Source organism: Perca fluviatilis, chromosome 20 (assembly GCF_010015445.1).
Source record: "Perca fluviatilis chromosome 20, GENO_Pfluv_1.0, whole genome shotgun sequence".
Lineage (NCBI taxonomy): Eukaryota > Metazoa > Chordata > Actinopteri > Perciformes > Percidae > Perca > Perca fluviatilis.
This window is the reverse complement of record NC_053131.1, coordinates 7094619-7111643: the sequence shown is the minus strand read 5'-3', so window position 1 is coordinate 7111643 and position 17025 is coordinate 7094619. Positions and strand designations below refer to the sequence as shown.

At 39.2% G+C, this 17025-nt stretch overlaps 1 protein-coding gene across 9 annotated transcripts in view; it reads right to left on the bottom strand.

The window, feature by feature from the left end:
* Positions 1-13204, bottom strand: part of larp1b (La ribonucleoprotein 1B) — a 41544-nt gene extending 28340 nt beyond the window's left edge. For 2 of the 9 annotated variants that reach the window (XM_039785527.1, XM_039785528.1), the window contains exons 1-6: positions 12394-13202; positions 8518-8579; positions 5038-5094; positions 3677-3908; positions 1399-1572; positions 21-146 (exon numbers count right to left, since the gene is read on the bottom strand). In XM_039785527.1, coding sequence (XP_039641461.1) covers positions 21-146; positions 1399-1572; positions 3677-3908; positions 5038-5094; positions 8518-8579; positions 12394-12763 — 1021 coding nt within the window. In that variant the 5' untranslated portion in view covers positions 12764-13202. Of the gene's footprint in view, positions 1-20; positions 147-1398; positions 1573-3676; positions 3909-5037; positions 5095-8517; positions 8580-12393 lie in introns of all 9 variants that reach the window. The other 7 variants (XM_039785530.1, XM_039785531.1, XM_039785523.1 and 4 more) reach the window with 6 other exon arrangements.
* Positions 13205-17025: the final 3821 nt, after the last annotated feature.

Here is a 17025-nt window from a genome sequence, read left to right as displayed (position 1 = left end):
GGCAAAACAAAGAAGCGTACCCCGTCCGCGACCTCTGCCGCGCCCTCGACCTTTCCCTCGGCCTCGGATTTCTCCGTGAACGCTCGCGTTGTCACTTCGGACGCTGGCGGGCTCGTCCCCAAAGTCCCGCGGCTCTCTTCTCCAACCTGACAACAAGAAAACAAACAGTGTCAGATGTTACAGATCCTTCGTGTAGCGGTTCCCAACAAGTCCCGGCGGTTTCTGATAAAACCGGATCAATTCTAATTATATTAAAACCTACCAAGAACTTGGCATAAATGAGCAGCTTAACAAGCAAACTACTTTTAGAAGTTAAATCGAGTAAACTAACTAGAGTGAATGGCATTACAGGAAGCATTGGCTGTTATTTTTTTTACAACCTTGAGCTTTTTTTTTTACAGTTTCGCCCATTGTTTCTATTGGTTATAAGCGTGATATTTATTTTGTACACGGCAAGAAACCCTCAGTTTAGTCAGATTATCTAAACCACTGTTTTGGAGACAGCATCAATTCATCTGCTGATTATTTTTATTATAAATCAACTGTTCGGGCAATAACAAGTTAGAACATAGTGAAAACCATCCATCAAATTCTTAGAAGTGTAAGTGTGTGTGTGTGTATGTATATATATATATATATATATATATATATATATATATATATATATATATATATATATTTATATATTTATTATTATTATTATTATTATTATTATTATTATTATTATTATTATTATTATTATTATGATGTGCATTTGAGATGACCTCCCACACACGTGGTGAAACTGGGGTTTATTTACAACTTGTGTGACCATCTGGAAAATTTCCTTAGCACTGCTGGGACTCGATACAGGGTACCTTTATTGCCAGTGTACTAGTACAGTGAAATGTTTAGAGCAAGCCTGTAGATGCCTAATTAAGGATAAAAACTTAGAATATAACACTATAAAAGTAAAACTTTCAGTATAAGATATGAAACATAAAAATAAGATAAATATAATAAAAAGACTATCAAATGATATGATGTTACCATAATGGGGCCCGGTTTACCTTCTCTTTTGCGGGTTTAATTGTGGCAAACTTCTATCAAACAGGCTTTGAATCACCTTTCTGACGCAACAAAACTAAATGAACCACTGAGCGCAAACTAGTAAACTCAGTAAAGATTTTAATTTGGTGAAAAGATCAATTTGAACACAGCTGAATGTGTATGCCATGCTTTCACTCTGCCATGCATTAGTATGGAAACAAAGCTTGCAGACACTGGAAACACGGACGGCAGCGGGGCAAAGCAAACAGCAAAGCGGAGAGCAAACAGCGAAGCCAAAGCAGCGAGTGAAGAAGCAACAACACAGACTGAAGCCATCGACAGGAAACGGTCAGCTGCTTGGCCACTTACTCCTGCTGCTATCATGCGCCCTGTTATTATGGAGCGTGTGATTGGGCGACGTGGGGTCGGCTGAGTCGCTGGTGGGCTCTGTGTCCGAGCGTGCCGGACCCCCACCGGGCGTCTTGTCGCCGTCGTCCCGGGACCCTTCCTCCAGCGGCAGAGAAACCCACTTACGTTTGTTACCTGGCGATGATTACACACCGAAAACAGAGCGTGACCAGTTTGGTTCCAAAAGCGCTGGAATCAATTAAATCAACAATGTGGGTCTCTAAAATAAAGAACCACTGGTTAGTACGTGTAATCAGCTCACGTAGCAGCTTCCAAACACTCCCATGGACAACAAAACCTCAAAAACATTTTAACGATTTAAAGAAAAAAAAAAGGACTTGTTTCCCTCAAAGAGCACCTGACCACGTTGAACTATCAAATCAGGACAACCCTGAGTTGTAATGTAACGGCACAAAATAAAATAATGAAAGACAGCTCATTTAAAACCTTGTCAACTTCCAACCGGGGATATTCAAAAGATTGTGAGTCAAGTTGTAGCTCGACAGCCTAATTTAGTAGCAGTCAACCTATGTTGCTTTGGGGGTATAAAGAATGAGTAAGGACATGTTTCCAACTTCATGAAAATTGCAACTTGGAATCACTAGAATTTACTGTAACATACTGTACGTCAGAATTAAACCTCACAGATGCCTCATTTACATTTGAAAATATTACTAAATAGCATGTAAAGGTTGGGTCTTCAATCCCATTTGTCTGTTTTCTTAAGTTTAAAAGTTGAGTTTTTCTTGCTTAGAGTTATATAAAGCCAAACGGATTCACCAATGAATGTTAATCAATAAGCTTTACAAGCACTGGTAGGAAGTTATTATCACTGTATGACAAAGCTAGGCTAGCTGTTTCTACCTGTTTCCACTCTTTATGCTAAGCTAAGCTAAGATAACCAGCTGCTGGCTGCAGCTTCATAATTAACCAACAGATAGTAGAGTGGTATCAACCTTCTCACTAACTCTCAGCAAGAAAGCCAATAAGTGCAATGTCTGAAATGTCAAAGTATTCCTTTGACAGATTTCAGCGACATTTGTTTGGAAATGTAGACCATGGGCTAAGACACAAGTGCTCATACACACTTCTTCAGATTGATAACTGGACAAACTCCATCTGCCGAGGACTGTGCCATACAGTCGAAAGCTGCAGCACGGCTACTGAATGGACCTTGTAGTGTATTGTTTTGTCAAATCATTTTGATGTTTTTTTGTGAGGTACGCCAATTTTTGAACCATTATTTTACTTTTACTAGTACTAGTATACGGCTACTACCACTTCACTAATGTAAAATCTGAAACATGTACTGTATACATTTACTGTCTATCACTGTGTGTATTTGTATAGTGATCCAGATGCTGATATTAAAACACCACCTTTATTTTTTTACATTCCTGCCAGAGTTTTGCAGTTTTTTGTAGTTCATTCACAAAATTTTTTTTATTTGACTCTGGGGGAATCTAGCTGGGATGATTTCATCTAATCTTGAGATCAAACTCTTCACTTCCTTTCTGGTTCAGACACTCAGGAGCTGAAGAAGTGGTGTGTCTCTTGTTAGCCTCAATAAAGATTTGGACCTGTTATTCCTTCTTTAAAATGTCTAAAAAGAAAAGGTGGGAACGAATCAGACGAAGTGCAACCCATGAGATTATCAGAGCAGAACATGCACCAACCAGCATTTAGCAACTGTGATCAATACGGTTATCAAGCAGCAATCAAGGATGCAAATCATCGCTGTCCAGTGAAAAAATTCATCTCCAAATAAGTAAGTGGATTCTTAAGCGCGATATGCGGTTAAGCAGAGACTCCACGCAGAGCTTTGCCACAGCCTACGCAGGTGGCCTGAAGTTTATACTTGTGCGTTGGTGTGTGTCTCTTTAAGGGAATACCAGGGCCGGCGTGTGCGTGTGTGGAGTGTGTGGTAGAGCGAGTGAGAGAGTGACGGCAATTAGCTTCGGAGCAAGTAGTGACTCTAGAGTCATAGTGAGAGAAACAAAGTGTCTCCACACTCCTATGTACACGGTGTAGATTTAAGCTCATGGCAACATTTAAAAATCATTTTAGAATATTTGAAAATTGACCATAAAATGGTTTATAAAAAGGGTGACATTCTGGAGATGAATCATTTCAGTGGTCAGAGAAGAAATGTGTATTCATCAAACTTTGATCTGAAGCAACTATTCCTTTACAGGATGCTGTTTAACATGCTTAACTTGGAGAGAAAAGAAGTCCTCACCCTCACCTCCCCTCTTCTTCAGGCCGGCGCTCTTGGTGTCCGCTCCCGCCTTGGATTCTGGTTCTTTGGGCACCTCTCCAAGCAGGTCCAGCTGGGCCTCCTGGTTCTCTTTGCTCTCCCCGCCGTCATGGCTGTTCTCAGACTTTCTCTCCATGCCATCCCTCTTCTTCTCCTTCTCTCTGCGTGAGGAGGGAGGCTTCTTCCCGTTGTTGTTGAGGACATTTTGTTGCTGCTGGAAAATAGACAGGCCCGCTTTTAATTGCACTTGTGAAACATCACGTGGCCTTTTTTATCTTCACACGTTTTTTTTTTTTCCTTTCTTTCATTTTTTAAATTGGGTTTGCATCTGCTCATTCTGTGTCCTTTGTTGCTTTGTCAAGAATCACATATTGGGTCCGAGTTGCAATTAATCGAAATATAAAAATCGTGATTACGATTTCAGCTCCTAATGATCACAAAAACAGAATAACCGGGAAAAACTATTATTTTGTACATTACCTTTTGCAAGTAAATTCATATTTTTTAAATGTTCAAATTAGAAGAGTATGAAGGGAAAATTCAACTTTTTTTAAGTTTAATAATTGCAACATCTTTCCAAAGGTCCGTGATAATCGTGTTAAATAATCGTGATTTTAATATTGACCAAAATAATCGTGACTATGAGTTGTTTTTTTTTCTTCTCATAATCAAGCAGCTCTAGTTCAGGCTCTTGATGCACGGATTAAACGAGTACTCTGACAGCAAATTAAAAAGGACTTCAAGACACAGGACAGGAGACTGTGAGGTCACTGTTCAGCGTTTAACAATAAAACTTAACAAAAGAAAAATGGATTTTAACATAACGTATCCCCTTTGCTTTGCCTGAAGAACATTGTCTTCTCTGTGATGAGTTTTTCACAACTTCGGGAATACCTGAAAGCTTCCTGGATTTACTGTACCTGAAATTGATTGGGCACTGAGCTATTCAAATTTGGACTCAAACTGTTACGACAACGCAACCCAAAACTTTTTTTAAATGTTGTACCAAATCTTGGGGCGACCTCTAGCTCCCCCAGTAAGAGTGTGTGCCCCATGTAGGCCGAGTCCTTTGCAGCGGCCCGGGTTCAAATCCGACCTTCGGCCCTTTACTGCGTTTCAACACCAATCTCTTTTCCACCTTTCATGTCTATCCACTGTCACTATTAAATAAAAAAGGGAAAAGCCCCAAAAAATGATGCCAAAAAAAACAACATTGCAACATGTTTTTAGTGCTACATCTAGTGAGCAGAAATAAGAAAAGCTCTTCTGTAATCCAACCAGCAGAAAATAAGCACAATACGTTGCCTTTAACATGACTGATTTAGCCAACACACTTGTCATACCTCTTTGGCCAGTTCACCAGGTGTGGGCCAGTTAGTGATATCGCTGAAGTCACTTGACTGCAAAAATTGAAGAAAAAAAACAACAACATTAACGACAAATCACCAATTCAACATTCTCAAGTTAAACCCCGTCACGGGGACTCCTTCTGTTGATTTTAACATTGTGTGCGGGTCAGGTGGAGTCTGGAGGAAAAGGAGGTCAGGTGGAGTCTGTGAGCAAACTGCAAACAACTACGAAGAAACAGGCCGAGTTTCCACCTCTGCCAATGTTGGAAAAAAAAAAAAAGGGACAGCCTGATATGAGATCAAGGTTAGATGGACAAGGGTTAGGACTACACCCAGAAACAGCTGTTATTTATCTATTTTAATGTTTCGGTCATATTTTTTTTAGCATGTGTCAATGGTGTTGACAAGCCGGATTTAAAAACGGTAACTTCGGTATTTTGCAACCTTCAATTAGTCCAGTATTGAGCAAGACTGCTGCAGCCGCGATACAGGCTGCGGTGTAACCAGTGGGGGCATTTGTGCATTTGAGCACTAAAAGTGCTGCTTTTGCCACGGACAGGCTCAGGTTGCTATCCTAAGTGTCTGACAACATTATGGAAAGGACCCCTACAGAGAAAGACCTTTTTGTTAGAGTCAGATCCTTTTAGTTTAACATTAAAACAGCCCCGAAATCGCCATTGCCAAACTCACCAGACTCCATTTAAATAAACAGTACTTTAAGCATGTATAGAGCCAGCATATTTCCACATGTAAATGGGTTAATTAAAGTGCTCATATTATGCTTTTGGGCTTTTTCCCCTTCCTTTATTGTGTTATATATCTTTTTTGGGCAAGTTATAGGTTTACAAAGTGAAAAAGCCCAAAGTCCACCCCATAGTGACTTACCATCTCCAACAGAAATGAATAATCATAATGGTATACATGCCCCATGTGTGTGCGTATGAGTCAAAAGAAAATAAAACTTGTTTTGAACAATTTCTTTGTCATCTGCAGATTGATTTTAAGTAGGAAAAAAAAAAAAAAATCAATTTAAATCTGATTTTTTTTTTTATCTGGGATTTTATTTTTAGACCATATCGTCCTGCCCTAGAACGGACGTTCATTAATATTAAAAAGTTACGCACTAAAACTTTAAAACTAACAGAACTAGTTATTAAGTTTTGCTTTCTACAGCTAAAGAATTTGGTCTCATTTATAACATCACAATATATGCAGTATTTATACCAAAAACATCCATCTTAATGTTGTGGTAGTGATTATAATCTTATCGGCCGGAGTACAGTGCAGCTTTAGTGTAACGCGTCACCTCTTGACACGAGACTTTGACCGTGAAAACTGGTTGCATTCTGGGTCAGCAGGGTGCAATTCATTCAAAAATTCACTTTATGTGTGAAGGTAAGACCAGGGTTAGTGAGTCATGAAAAATTACCAGTCAGTACATAAATTGTAGCAGAGAGCCACAGAGCTGAATCACTTCCTGTTTCAAAATCATCATTACCTGTTTGAAGTGAAAAAGGTGTGTTCATTCAAATTAATTTTAAAATCAACTGCAGTGGGAAAACTGGTTGGAAGAGCAAACAAACCCCAAAAAACCAACTTAAACCAGCTAACGTTTGGCTACTGGCAGATGTCCTGTTCACATCCTGCATGTCACTGCCTGGCAGAAAGCAACAGTGCTGAAATGTCAAACACCAACAAACGCGTTGGGTTTATTTACAGGTGAGATCAGCACCCCCTCGAAAATGACATGTCACATCTCAAGGGGCTATCCGTCCAATAAATGCAAAAGCAGGAACGCTCAAACACATCACGTATGACTCGGAATTCGTTTTTTGACTAAAAGCTGAATTAAAAAAACGCATCAACTTACACATACAGTACAGGCCAAAAGTTTGGACACACCTTCTCATTCAATGCGTTTTTTATTTATTTATTGTAGATTCTCACTGAAGGCATCAAAACTATGAATGAACACATATGGAATTGTGTACTTAACAAAAAAGTGTGAAATAACTGAAAACATGTCTTATATTTTAGATTCTTCAAAGTAGCCACCCTTTGATTTTTTATTAATAAGGGAAAAAATTCACTAATTAACCCTGACAAAGCACACCTGTGAAGGTAAAACCATTTCAGGTGACTACCTCATGAAGCTCATTGAGAGAACACCAAGGGTTTGCAGAGTTATCAAAAAAAGCAAAGGGTGGCTACTTTGAAGAATCTAAAATATAAGACATGTTTTCAGTTATTTCACACTTTTTTGTTAAGTACATAATTCCATATGTGTTCATTCATAGTTTTGATGCCTTCAGTGAGAATCTACAATGTAAATAGTCATGAAAATAAAGAAACACATTGAATGAGAAGGTGTGTCCAAACTTTTGGCCTGTACTGTACGTTTACACATAAATAGGGCTGTGCTCGATTGAAGAAATTTTTTGTCGACTAACGCTCATTCAATTGTATCGACTAATCGATTAGTTGATTTTAATCGACAGATCTGTAAATCTGAGTTTCTCCGCAGAGTCATGCAAAACTTTGATTCTTGTGTTTACCAGAGATGTGCTCGTACGTTTCTTGGAAATAAGTCATTCAGCATGAAAAAAGCATCAAACATGACTAATGGACTAAACAAATCTAAGTTGACTAAGACCAAAACGACCGATTAGTTGACTAAGAGGGAGCAGCCCTACACATAAACACACATTAAAGTGATGGTTCGGAGTAATTTACCCTTGGGTCCTTTGCACCACGACCTCGAGCCAAACACCCCCCCAGAAGCTTTTTTCACCTGGGTCTAACATTGGGCGAGTTAGGGTAGAGTAGCGTTAGCCGCTGAATAGCTTAGCGCAGGGCTAATGGACCCACGTTTGTATCTCTTAAATGACTAATTTACACTACACTAGTACATATAGGTTATGTACTCATAAAACGATGGATTGGAAAGTTTGTAAGTACACCAGAAGTTTATGTAAATAACACTTGCCTGCTGGCTTCTGCTCTCTGCTGCTGTTGTGAGTCTAACTGCAGGTAGCAGCAGCAACAGCAGCAGAGAGCAGAAGAGAGCAGGCAAGGGTTCATAAACTTCTGGTGTACTTACAAACTTTCCAATCCATCGTTTTATGAGTGCATAACCTATATATACTAGTGTAGACCTTTGGTATCATTTCGGGCATTATTAGTCATTTAAGAGATACAAAACGTGGATCCGGCTCAACCCCGCGCTATTCAGCGGCTAACGCCGCAGCTTATCGCCCAATGTTAGACCCAGTCAAAAAATTCTTGGGGTGTTTGTGTCAATCGGTGCAAGTACCCTAGGTAAATGAAATACTCGAACCATCACTTTAAACAACAGAACAAAGTGACAACACATGCTGATTATTCTGTGTTGCTTTGGGATTCATTATCAAGATATATAACATCTAATAAAGGAACTTTGGAAGTTTAAAAAAAATAAAAGTCAAGATAATTTACCTTGCTGGATTTTCTCGTTCTGGGCTTGCTGGCACGGACGACTTTCAGAGCGTTTTGTTGATCTGCAGATACAGAATCAAGTGAAAGTGACATCATCATACTTGACAAGACAAAGAGTTTTAATCCCTTTTTAACAACCCCAGAGAACAGGCTGTCAGTCAGGAGAGCGCTCAACACTGGAGTTAAGAAGTCGAGTCTGTTGGGCTGTGCAGCATTGGGAGCATTTCTGTCAGTACGGAATGCACAAATACCCTCCCTTACCACCGGGGACTGAGTGACCAAACTAGTTGAGAGTGTTTTGTTTACGGCCAGTGCCGGTATGTGGCTGCATCTACCCAGGCAGCCGCATGCTGGGAGTGGCCTGCTGCAGCCTGGCGGTGCCTATCGCTCGGGAGAGGATGGTCGGGTTGATAAGAGCCGCAGGGCCGAGGCTTCAACATGAATGGGTGTAGCCTCAACTGAGCCTGCAGGCTTCCACCCCCTGAGCTGGTTGTACAGTAGCACTTGTAAAACGATGCCTGTGCTCTCGTCAGAGGCGAAATATAGCTCCCCGTGGACGCTCTGTGCTCTGACACACACTCACAACCCAAACTCAGTTTGCCTGTCTGACTTCAACAAAGCTGCTGCTTTAGTTCTCTCACATATATATACTTCCACAGGAATGAATCAGTAAGCTTATCAATACATTCCTACATGTGAAGTGAGTCGTCTTGTTCCTTTCAACATTTGAACAGGGACTGAAATGATTAGCTGATTAATCAGGTAGCTGATCAGATAGTCAGAAAGTTAATCAATCACATTCTGATAGCAGTTAGTCCATTTTTAAAGGGATACTAACTACACCACTTTAGTAATAAACTTCCAATAAAGATCAAGGGGCTTATGAAAGAGGGATTAAAAAAAAAATTCCCATAATGCAACAGTCTCTTCCATTACACCCTCCCTGCCTGATAAACATACACATCTTTCAAACCCCACATACCCCAAGTTGGTAACGTAAACTTAACTTGGATAACCCTAATGACGTCATTATGACATAGGGCAGTAGTACTCTGTATGACAAAGGACTTTCATGTGTGAAATCAGCAAAGTAGCCCTTCAAATTATGTTGGTCATCAAGTAAAAATACTAATCCTATTCTAGTTAAAGCTATAGTGGTTTGTTTTTCATGTTAAACATTTATTAGCAACAATTTGGATAATTCATTATTTGTTTAAGTCATTTTATTGGTGCCGGCTTCTCGAATAGGATTTTTTTTTTCTGCTTATACATCCGTTTCATATAATTGTAAAGCTAATATATTTGTGTTTGAACTGTTTGTCCGACAAAACAAGTGATTTGGGATTCTAAAATATTCCGACAGGCAACTTTCTCGAGCTGAAACAATTAAGTTGAATAATTGGATTGGTGGATGGGAGAAGAAGAAAGACAAGATATTTGATGGCATTATCTTGGGCTTTGGGAAATTCTGATGGCATTTGTCAATATTTCATATTTACTGTATACCTAGAAAATAATCAGCTACTTGTATACCATTAGTTGCAGCCATTAGCAACAATTCAATTTTATTTCAGACACACAGGTCCATATCAGTATGAAACAATTAGTATTACAAAAAAAAGTATTACTACAATTATGATAGTCAATGGTTTATAAAGCAAAAAAGGCAGATAAAGCAAAAAATTTTGAAGGCTTCGAAAACTTTTTGTATTTTAACGAACAATCAACTATGCTTAAAAACATTTATTTGAATGACTGTTTAAATTGTTGTCATCAACTTTGACTGCATTGCATGTATCAAAAGGAGAGCACACTTGATCAATTGTTTGATTAACTGATTCATTACTAATACACTAATTAGATTCCGAAAGTAATACTACTAATACAAGACTGTAAAAAAATACTCTGTTACAAGTAAAAGTCCTGCATTGAAAATGTTATTTAAGTAAAAGTATGTCAGTATCAGCAGGAAAATTACGTGAATGACGCCGCGTTCTTCATTCTTGATGATATTGCCGGTTGTATTATTTAGCAACAACATTGTCTTATTTCAAATTAGGCATACAGGACGAATGCTAGCCTGCTTATCAATCCATTCATCATTACAGCTGATGTTTTCCACAACTTTTCACTTCAGGCTCTTTGACAGTGACATTTTGACCTGACAACAGGCCTTTCTTTCTGTAAGCATTTTCCACCAATCAGGACACTGATTACATTTCAGTAATCAAGACTTTAACCATCACTCCTCAGTGAACTGCCCCCTAATCTGAGATCATTTTCTAGTTAAGTAGCCTATTTAGTTATCATTATGGATTTTCCATGTTTTTAGGGGTTTGCTTACACTAATACATGTAAAAAAAAAATAGCATTAATTTAGTAAGAAAGTGAAAATATCTAACAAGAAGATGCGTATTAGGTATAATTTTATTTTCTTAATTTGAAAGTCCAGCACCCGGAGTGTCTGCTTAAAAAAATTCTGGCCCTTGGAAAAATGTAGTTGATGACCCCTGGTCTAGCGTTACTGCTAATGGCACAACATCCAGTGGCAGTGGCTAGCTGGGTTAGAACCATTTTCTTAAGCTTCATAGTAGGTGCAGCGTATATTTTCATGCTTTTTTGGCCAATCACACCTATGATATTTCTTTCAGGGCCAGTAAAAATGTAAAAGGGGCCAGTAAAACTCTGATCTACTGGCCCCGGGGGCCAGTGGGGATTTATTTTTATGCTGAGCCCTGGTTGGGTAGTTTAATTTATAATAAAACATGATATTTTATAAACTACATGTGTTTTGTGCGCAACAATGTTAATGTGTAAAGTAACTAAAGCTGTAACAGATGAATGTAGTGGAGTGAAAAGTACAATACTTAGTAGAAAGTGGCATGAAGAGAAAAGACTTAAGAAAAGTACAAGTACCTCCAAGTTGTACTTAAGTACAGTACTTGAGTAAATGTACTTAGTTACATTCCACCACTGCTGATGGCAGCATTAATGTAGAGCCCAATAGTTTCTGAGAACAGAATCATGAATGGAAACGCAAAATTGAGAATTTAAAAAAAGCTAGACACAGATTCCATAGGGTTCTACATTAAGTCAGTGATAAAAGCTAACTGCAGATTTAAAAAAATATGACTACGTCTAAGTTTCCAACCGAGCAGCCCCACTGTAACTGTAGTTAAAAAGTCTAAAATACATTACATTTGTACTTAAGTACAGTACTGGGTTACATTTCACCACTGAATATAACCATTATTTCACACCTCTAACCTACTTGAACTCTCCCACCTGTCCAGCCACCTTGTTTCCCATACTTTTGACTAGTGACAGTGGGAAGCAGGAGGCTGGTGGGAGGAACTGCAGGCAGCCAGGCCATTGGGCGTACAAAACGTGTCTTTACAGCAGCAGTTAGCCTGGCTGTCTTAGCTTCTTTTTTTCTATATATACACCCGAGACAGCACAAACATGAGGCTGACTTTGGGCTAAGTTTGTTCGTCTTCGTGTGCTGCACTTAAACAACATTAACCTCATCTCTCACCGGTATTTCCCACGGTTAGTCGCTAAAGTTTCAGGCGAAAAGAACTAGCAGTTGTCAGCAATCAACACGTGGTGCTCCGGAGCAACCCGAGCACAGGAGGGGGGGATGGGGCAAATATGCCACTAGTACCAACACCTCTTGACATTCAGCTTTAAACACTCCGTTCAACCATTTAAAAAAGGTCAAATTAGGTATGACCGAGATTAAAGTGGATTTCCGTGCAGTGAGCTGTCAAAATGCTGCAACAACGTGCTCAGACTGCTGCTGGTGGTGGTGGTGGTTGAGCTGTAACGTTAACCATATTGTCACTGTTCTGTTTTAATGAGTAGGAATTAACTAACCTTTCTCTTGGGAGCTGGAGTTGATATTGTTGCTCGGCACCCTGCCCGTGGTCCTCTTGGTCCAGGGGTTGACTTTCGGCGGAGGAGCTTCAACAACTTTCCTCTTCACCGCCTCGACAGCCGAGTCAGCATTGCTGCTTTGGTCATTTTCTTTATCGTTTTCTTTGCATTTCTTGTGCGTGTCCGTCGGGCTCTTCGCTGCCTCGGAGCAGCTGTGGTCGTCTGCTAGCTGCTTTCCCGAGCCTTTCTGCGGCTTTTCTTCTTGTTCTTGAGCCCCCTCGGACTTGTTTTGGTTCTTCTCCTCCGCTCCACCGGAGCTGGTCGCTGTCAAACCCGAGCCAACCTGACTACACTCAACCTCTGTGGACATCCTGCTAGTTTCCTAACAGCGCACAGTTTTAAATCCAGTGTGACTATTTGGTCCTTACTCTCTTATCCCAGGGAAAATTCGTGAAAAGCTCAGGGGGGGAGACCACATCCACAACTTGGGGTAAACAACTTTTGGGCTGGACCTCGATAGCCAGCTAGCCAAGTAGCTCCTGAAGCTAACCGTTAGCTAGCCAGCGACCATGCAGAAGTCAGCGAGCTAAATGTTGCCTTCCGATCCGATCGAGTGTTTCATATCCACGAGTAGTTACCTCGGAGTGTGTAGGCAGTCACCATGTAAACTACACACGCTGAGTATGTCCCCCTGCGAGTTTTCTGTGACTTTAGAAGAAAAAATCAAACTACTACAGCGACCTCCTCGCTGTGTCTCTGGTTTCAACTCTCCACGCTACCAGCTAAGAGCTCGTGTAGCCAGCTGCTGTCTGCCTGTAAACAGTGACTCTGCTGCCCCCGGCGGCCACGCGGCGGTACTGCAGCACACATATTTAACTTTAGAGGTAGGCCTATAAACTGTTAATCCAATACACCTTTTTGTCAAATTAACCAAAAGTAGCAATACAACACTGTAAAATACTCTTTTACAAGTAAAAGTCCTGTGTTCAACCAGTTACTTAAGTAAAAGTACACAAGTATTATACACAAAATGTGCTTATAGTATATATAGTGCAGAATTAGATTAGATTAGAATCAACTTTGTCATTGTGCAGTGTACAAGTACAAAGACAGGGAAATGCAGTTTGCGTCCAACCAGAAGTGCAAAAAAATCAGAAAAGTGCAATGCGATATGCAAGTATAGACAGGTGGTGTATAGGCAGGACAAGAAATATATTGCAGTGTTATAAGAGCAGAATAAATATGGCTATGTAATATGAACAATGTACGAACAACATATACATGTACAGATATGTGCAATGTAGTAGCAGTGACATTATACTAGTAGTAAGAATAATATAGATATATGCAGTGTATTAACAGAATATATAATTAGAAAAACTGAATAAATATGGATATACTGAATGAACCATATAGACAGATATGTACAGCTATGTGCAGTGTGGTAACATTATGAGAGTAGTAAGAATAAGTGTATGTGCATGAATAGCCTATATCAGAATAATGTACAGTATATAATATCACTGGATTATGATTAGTGAAGCATTAATGTGTAAGTGTCACTAATGTTGGTGCTGGTAAAGGTGGGGCTTATTTGAAGTACTTTATATACCACTGGCTTGCTTCGTCCATAATAATACATCACAATGCAGACGTTGATTTATATTTTGTATTCATAATCTGAACCTGTAAAGTAACTAAAGGTATTAAATAAATGTAGTGGAGTAAGAAAGTACAATATTTCCCTCTGAGATGTAGTGGAATAGAAGTAGAAAGCAGCATAAAATTGAAATAGTCAAGTAAAGTATAAGTACCTCAAAATTGTACTTAAGTACAATACTTTGTGAGTAAATGTACTCACCCATAACATGTCACTTTCCACCGCTGCACTAGTGCCATTATACAAATGTACCAATGTCTAAATGATGTTATAAATTTTGGATTATCTGACAGTAATGAGTATGAGCTTTCAAATTTGGAATTTCAGTTTGGAGTTTATCCAAATCAGAGCATTTACAAATCAGACCACAGAATATTCAAATGACACGTTTATCACCATGCTGTTATCTCACAGTTTAGACAGATACACAAAAAAAATAAATGTATATATATAAAATCAGAGCTTAATATTTGTCTTTTTGTGCTCAGTGACATCACAACTTGACATGACTGTGTATGCATTGACATTTAGGTGAAAGAGTGTGTGACAGCTGGATCCATTAAATCCTTTGCTGTTTAAGTCATTAGCCGCTTTCTGACTGGAGGGATTTTTGCAGTTCCTAGAACATAAAATTCCTAGAACTCTTTTTTTTTTCATGTTCCGACTGGACCAATTTGGAGATTTTTAAGTTCCTCTGGCTGCAGTTCCTGTAACTCTTTCAGCTCCTACTTCAGGGCAGGGTCTTTTCGCTGTTCCCTTTTCAGCATAGAGACCTAGGTCAACGAGGGTCGGGTTTCCGGTACAGACAGACCAACAACAGAAACATTTTAACAGTTTTTAACAGTCATCACTAAATTCCCTTCTGACAACGTTTTAGGCGAGAAATGAACTGTTTAGATTTCGAATATAGGCATTTTTGCGAAAATTTATGCCGAATTGTCAATTTCATTCAAAGTTTTCGGAGTTGAGAAGCGCCATGAAGTGAGGCTAGCTCGTCACTCGGCCAGTCCTGATTAGAGACCCCACTGTAAACTGGAGGTCTCTCAGATAAGAGGCTTTTATTTCGCCATTAACTCCTGAAGGAGATCAATACTACTGACATTGTTTTGTCCTCCAGGAAACATGGTGTAAAGGTTCTTCCAGTGGTTGTCCAATAAGTTACAAAGAAATGATTGTCCCGTCCACCAAATTAAAAGGAGTCACTCGTGGAAGAGTGTCAGGAGGAATGATAATTTGGTATAAATCTGAATATAATGATTCAATAGAATTAATCAAGAGAGGGGAATTTTATATCTGGATAAAAATTTAAAAACAAATAATCTCAGTTGACAAAGATATATTCTTCTGCCCCACATACATTCCCCCCTATGAGTCACCCTATTTCAATGAGGAGAGTTTCTCCATACTTGAAGGAGAGATAAACCAATTTCAGAGCCAAGGTAATATTTTAGTCTGTGGTGATCTGAATGCCAGAACAGCAGATAAATTAGACACTATAGACAGCCATGGAAACCTGAACATACTAGGGAACAACAGCCTAATTAACCCCACATATCCCCCCACAAGCGTACTAACAGGAATGGGACACAGGTCCTACAGCACTGTTGTACGTTAGGTCTATATATTGTCAATGGCAGTAAGAGGAGTAAGAGGAGACTCTTTCGGTAGATACACCCACAGATCTTCCTTGGCAGTAGTACTTTTGATTATTTTATATCTGACCTTGCCATTTCTAATATCAAGGCATTCACAGTCACTCCCCTTACTCCTCTTTCTGACCATAGTAAAATAACAATCTGAGTAGAGGAAATCTCAAACACAAAGAACCAGATTCTAATAATCTACAAACCTCTACCCAGTCCTACAAATGGACTGCGAGCAGCACTGATCTCTACAGAAAGGTAATGGACAGTCCACAAATCCAATCACTCTTTGGTGACTTTCCTTACAGTGAAGAAGGTGTGAATTTAGCTATTAATAACATAAGTGCCATTTTTGACAAGGCAGCAAAACTAACAAATTTAAAGAGGAAAAGAAAAACAAAAAATATTAGTGGTGAAAAATGGTTTGATAATGATTGTAAAAATCTAAGAAAAGAACTAAGAAATGTATCCAATCAGAAACACAGGGATCCAAATAACCAAACTGTACACCTTCTCTATGGAGAAACACTAAAAGAATACAAACATTTATTAAGAACAAAAGCTTTCTATATCATCCTAAATTCAGGTATTTTCCCAGCTGTTTGGAATTGAGGACTGATAACCCCAATCCACAAAAATGGAGACAAGTTTGACCCAAATAACTACAGAGGAATCTGTGTGACCAGTAACCTGGCAAAACTATTCTGCAGCATTATAAATGGCAGAATCTTACAATTCATTAGTGAACACAATATCCTAGGCAAAAGTCAAATTGGATTTCTCCCAAAATATCAAACTTCAGACCACATCTTTACTCTCCACACCCTCATTGACAAACAATTAAACCAGAACAATGGAAAAATCTTTTCATGTTTTGTAGACTTTATTAAAGCATTCGATTCAATTTGGCATGACGGTCTTTTCTATAAATTGATTGAAATGGGTATTGGAGGAATAACATATGATATCATAAAATCTATGTATACAAACACCAAATGTTCAGTTAAAATTGGCCACCAACAAACACATTTCTTTCCCCAAGAACGTGGAGTGAAACAGGGATGCTGCCTGTCCCCAACTCTGTTCAACATTTATATCAATGAATTGGCAAAAAATCTGGAACTTTCTACATCCCCTGGTATCACTCTGGGAGATACTGACATCAAATGTTTGTTATATGCTGATGATCTAGTCCTGCTGTCCCCTACAAAAGAAGGCCTACAACAACACCTGGACCTCCTGCACAGTTTCTGTCAGACCTGGGCTCTGACTGTCAACCTAAACAAAACCAAAATACTGATTTTCCAGAAAAGATCTGGGAATTACAGT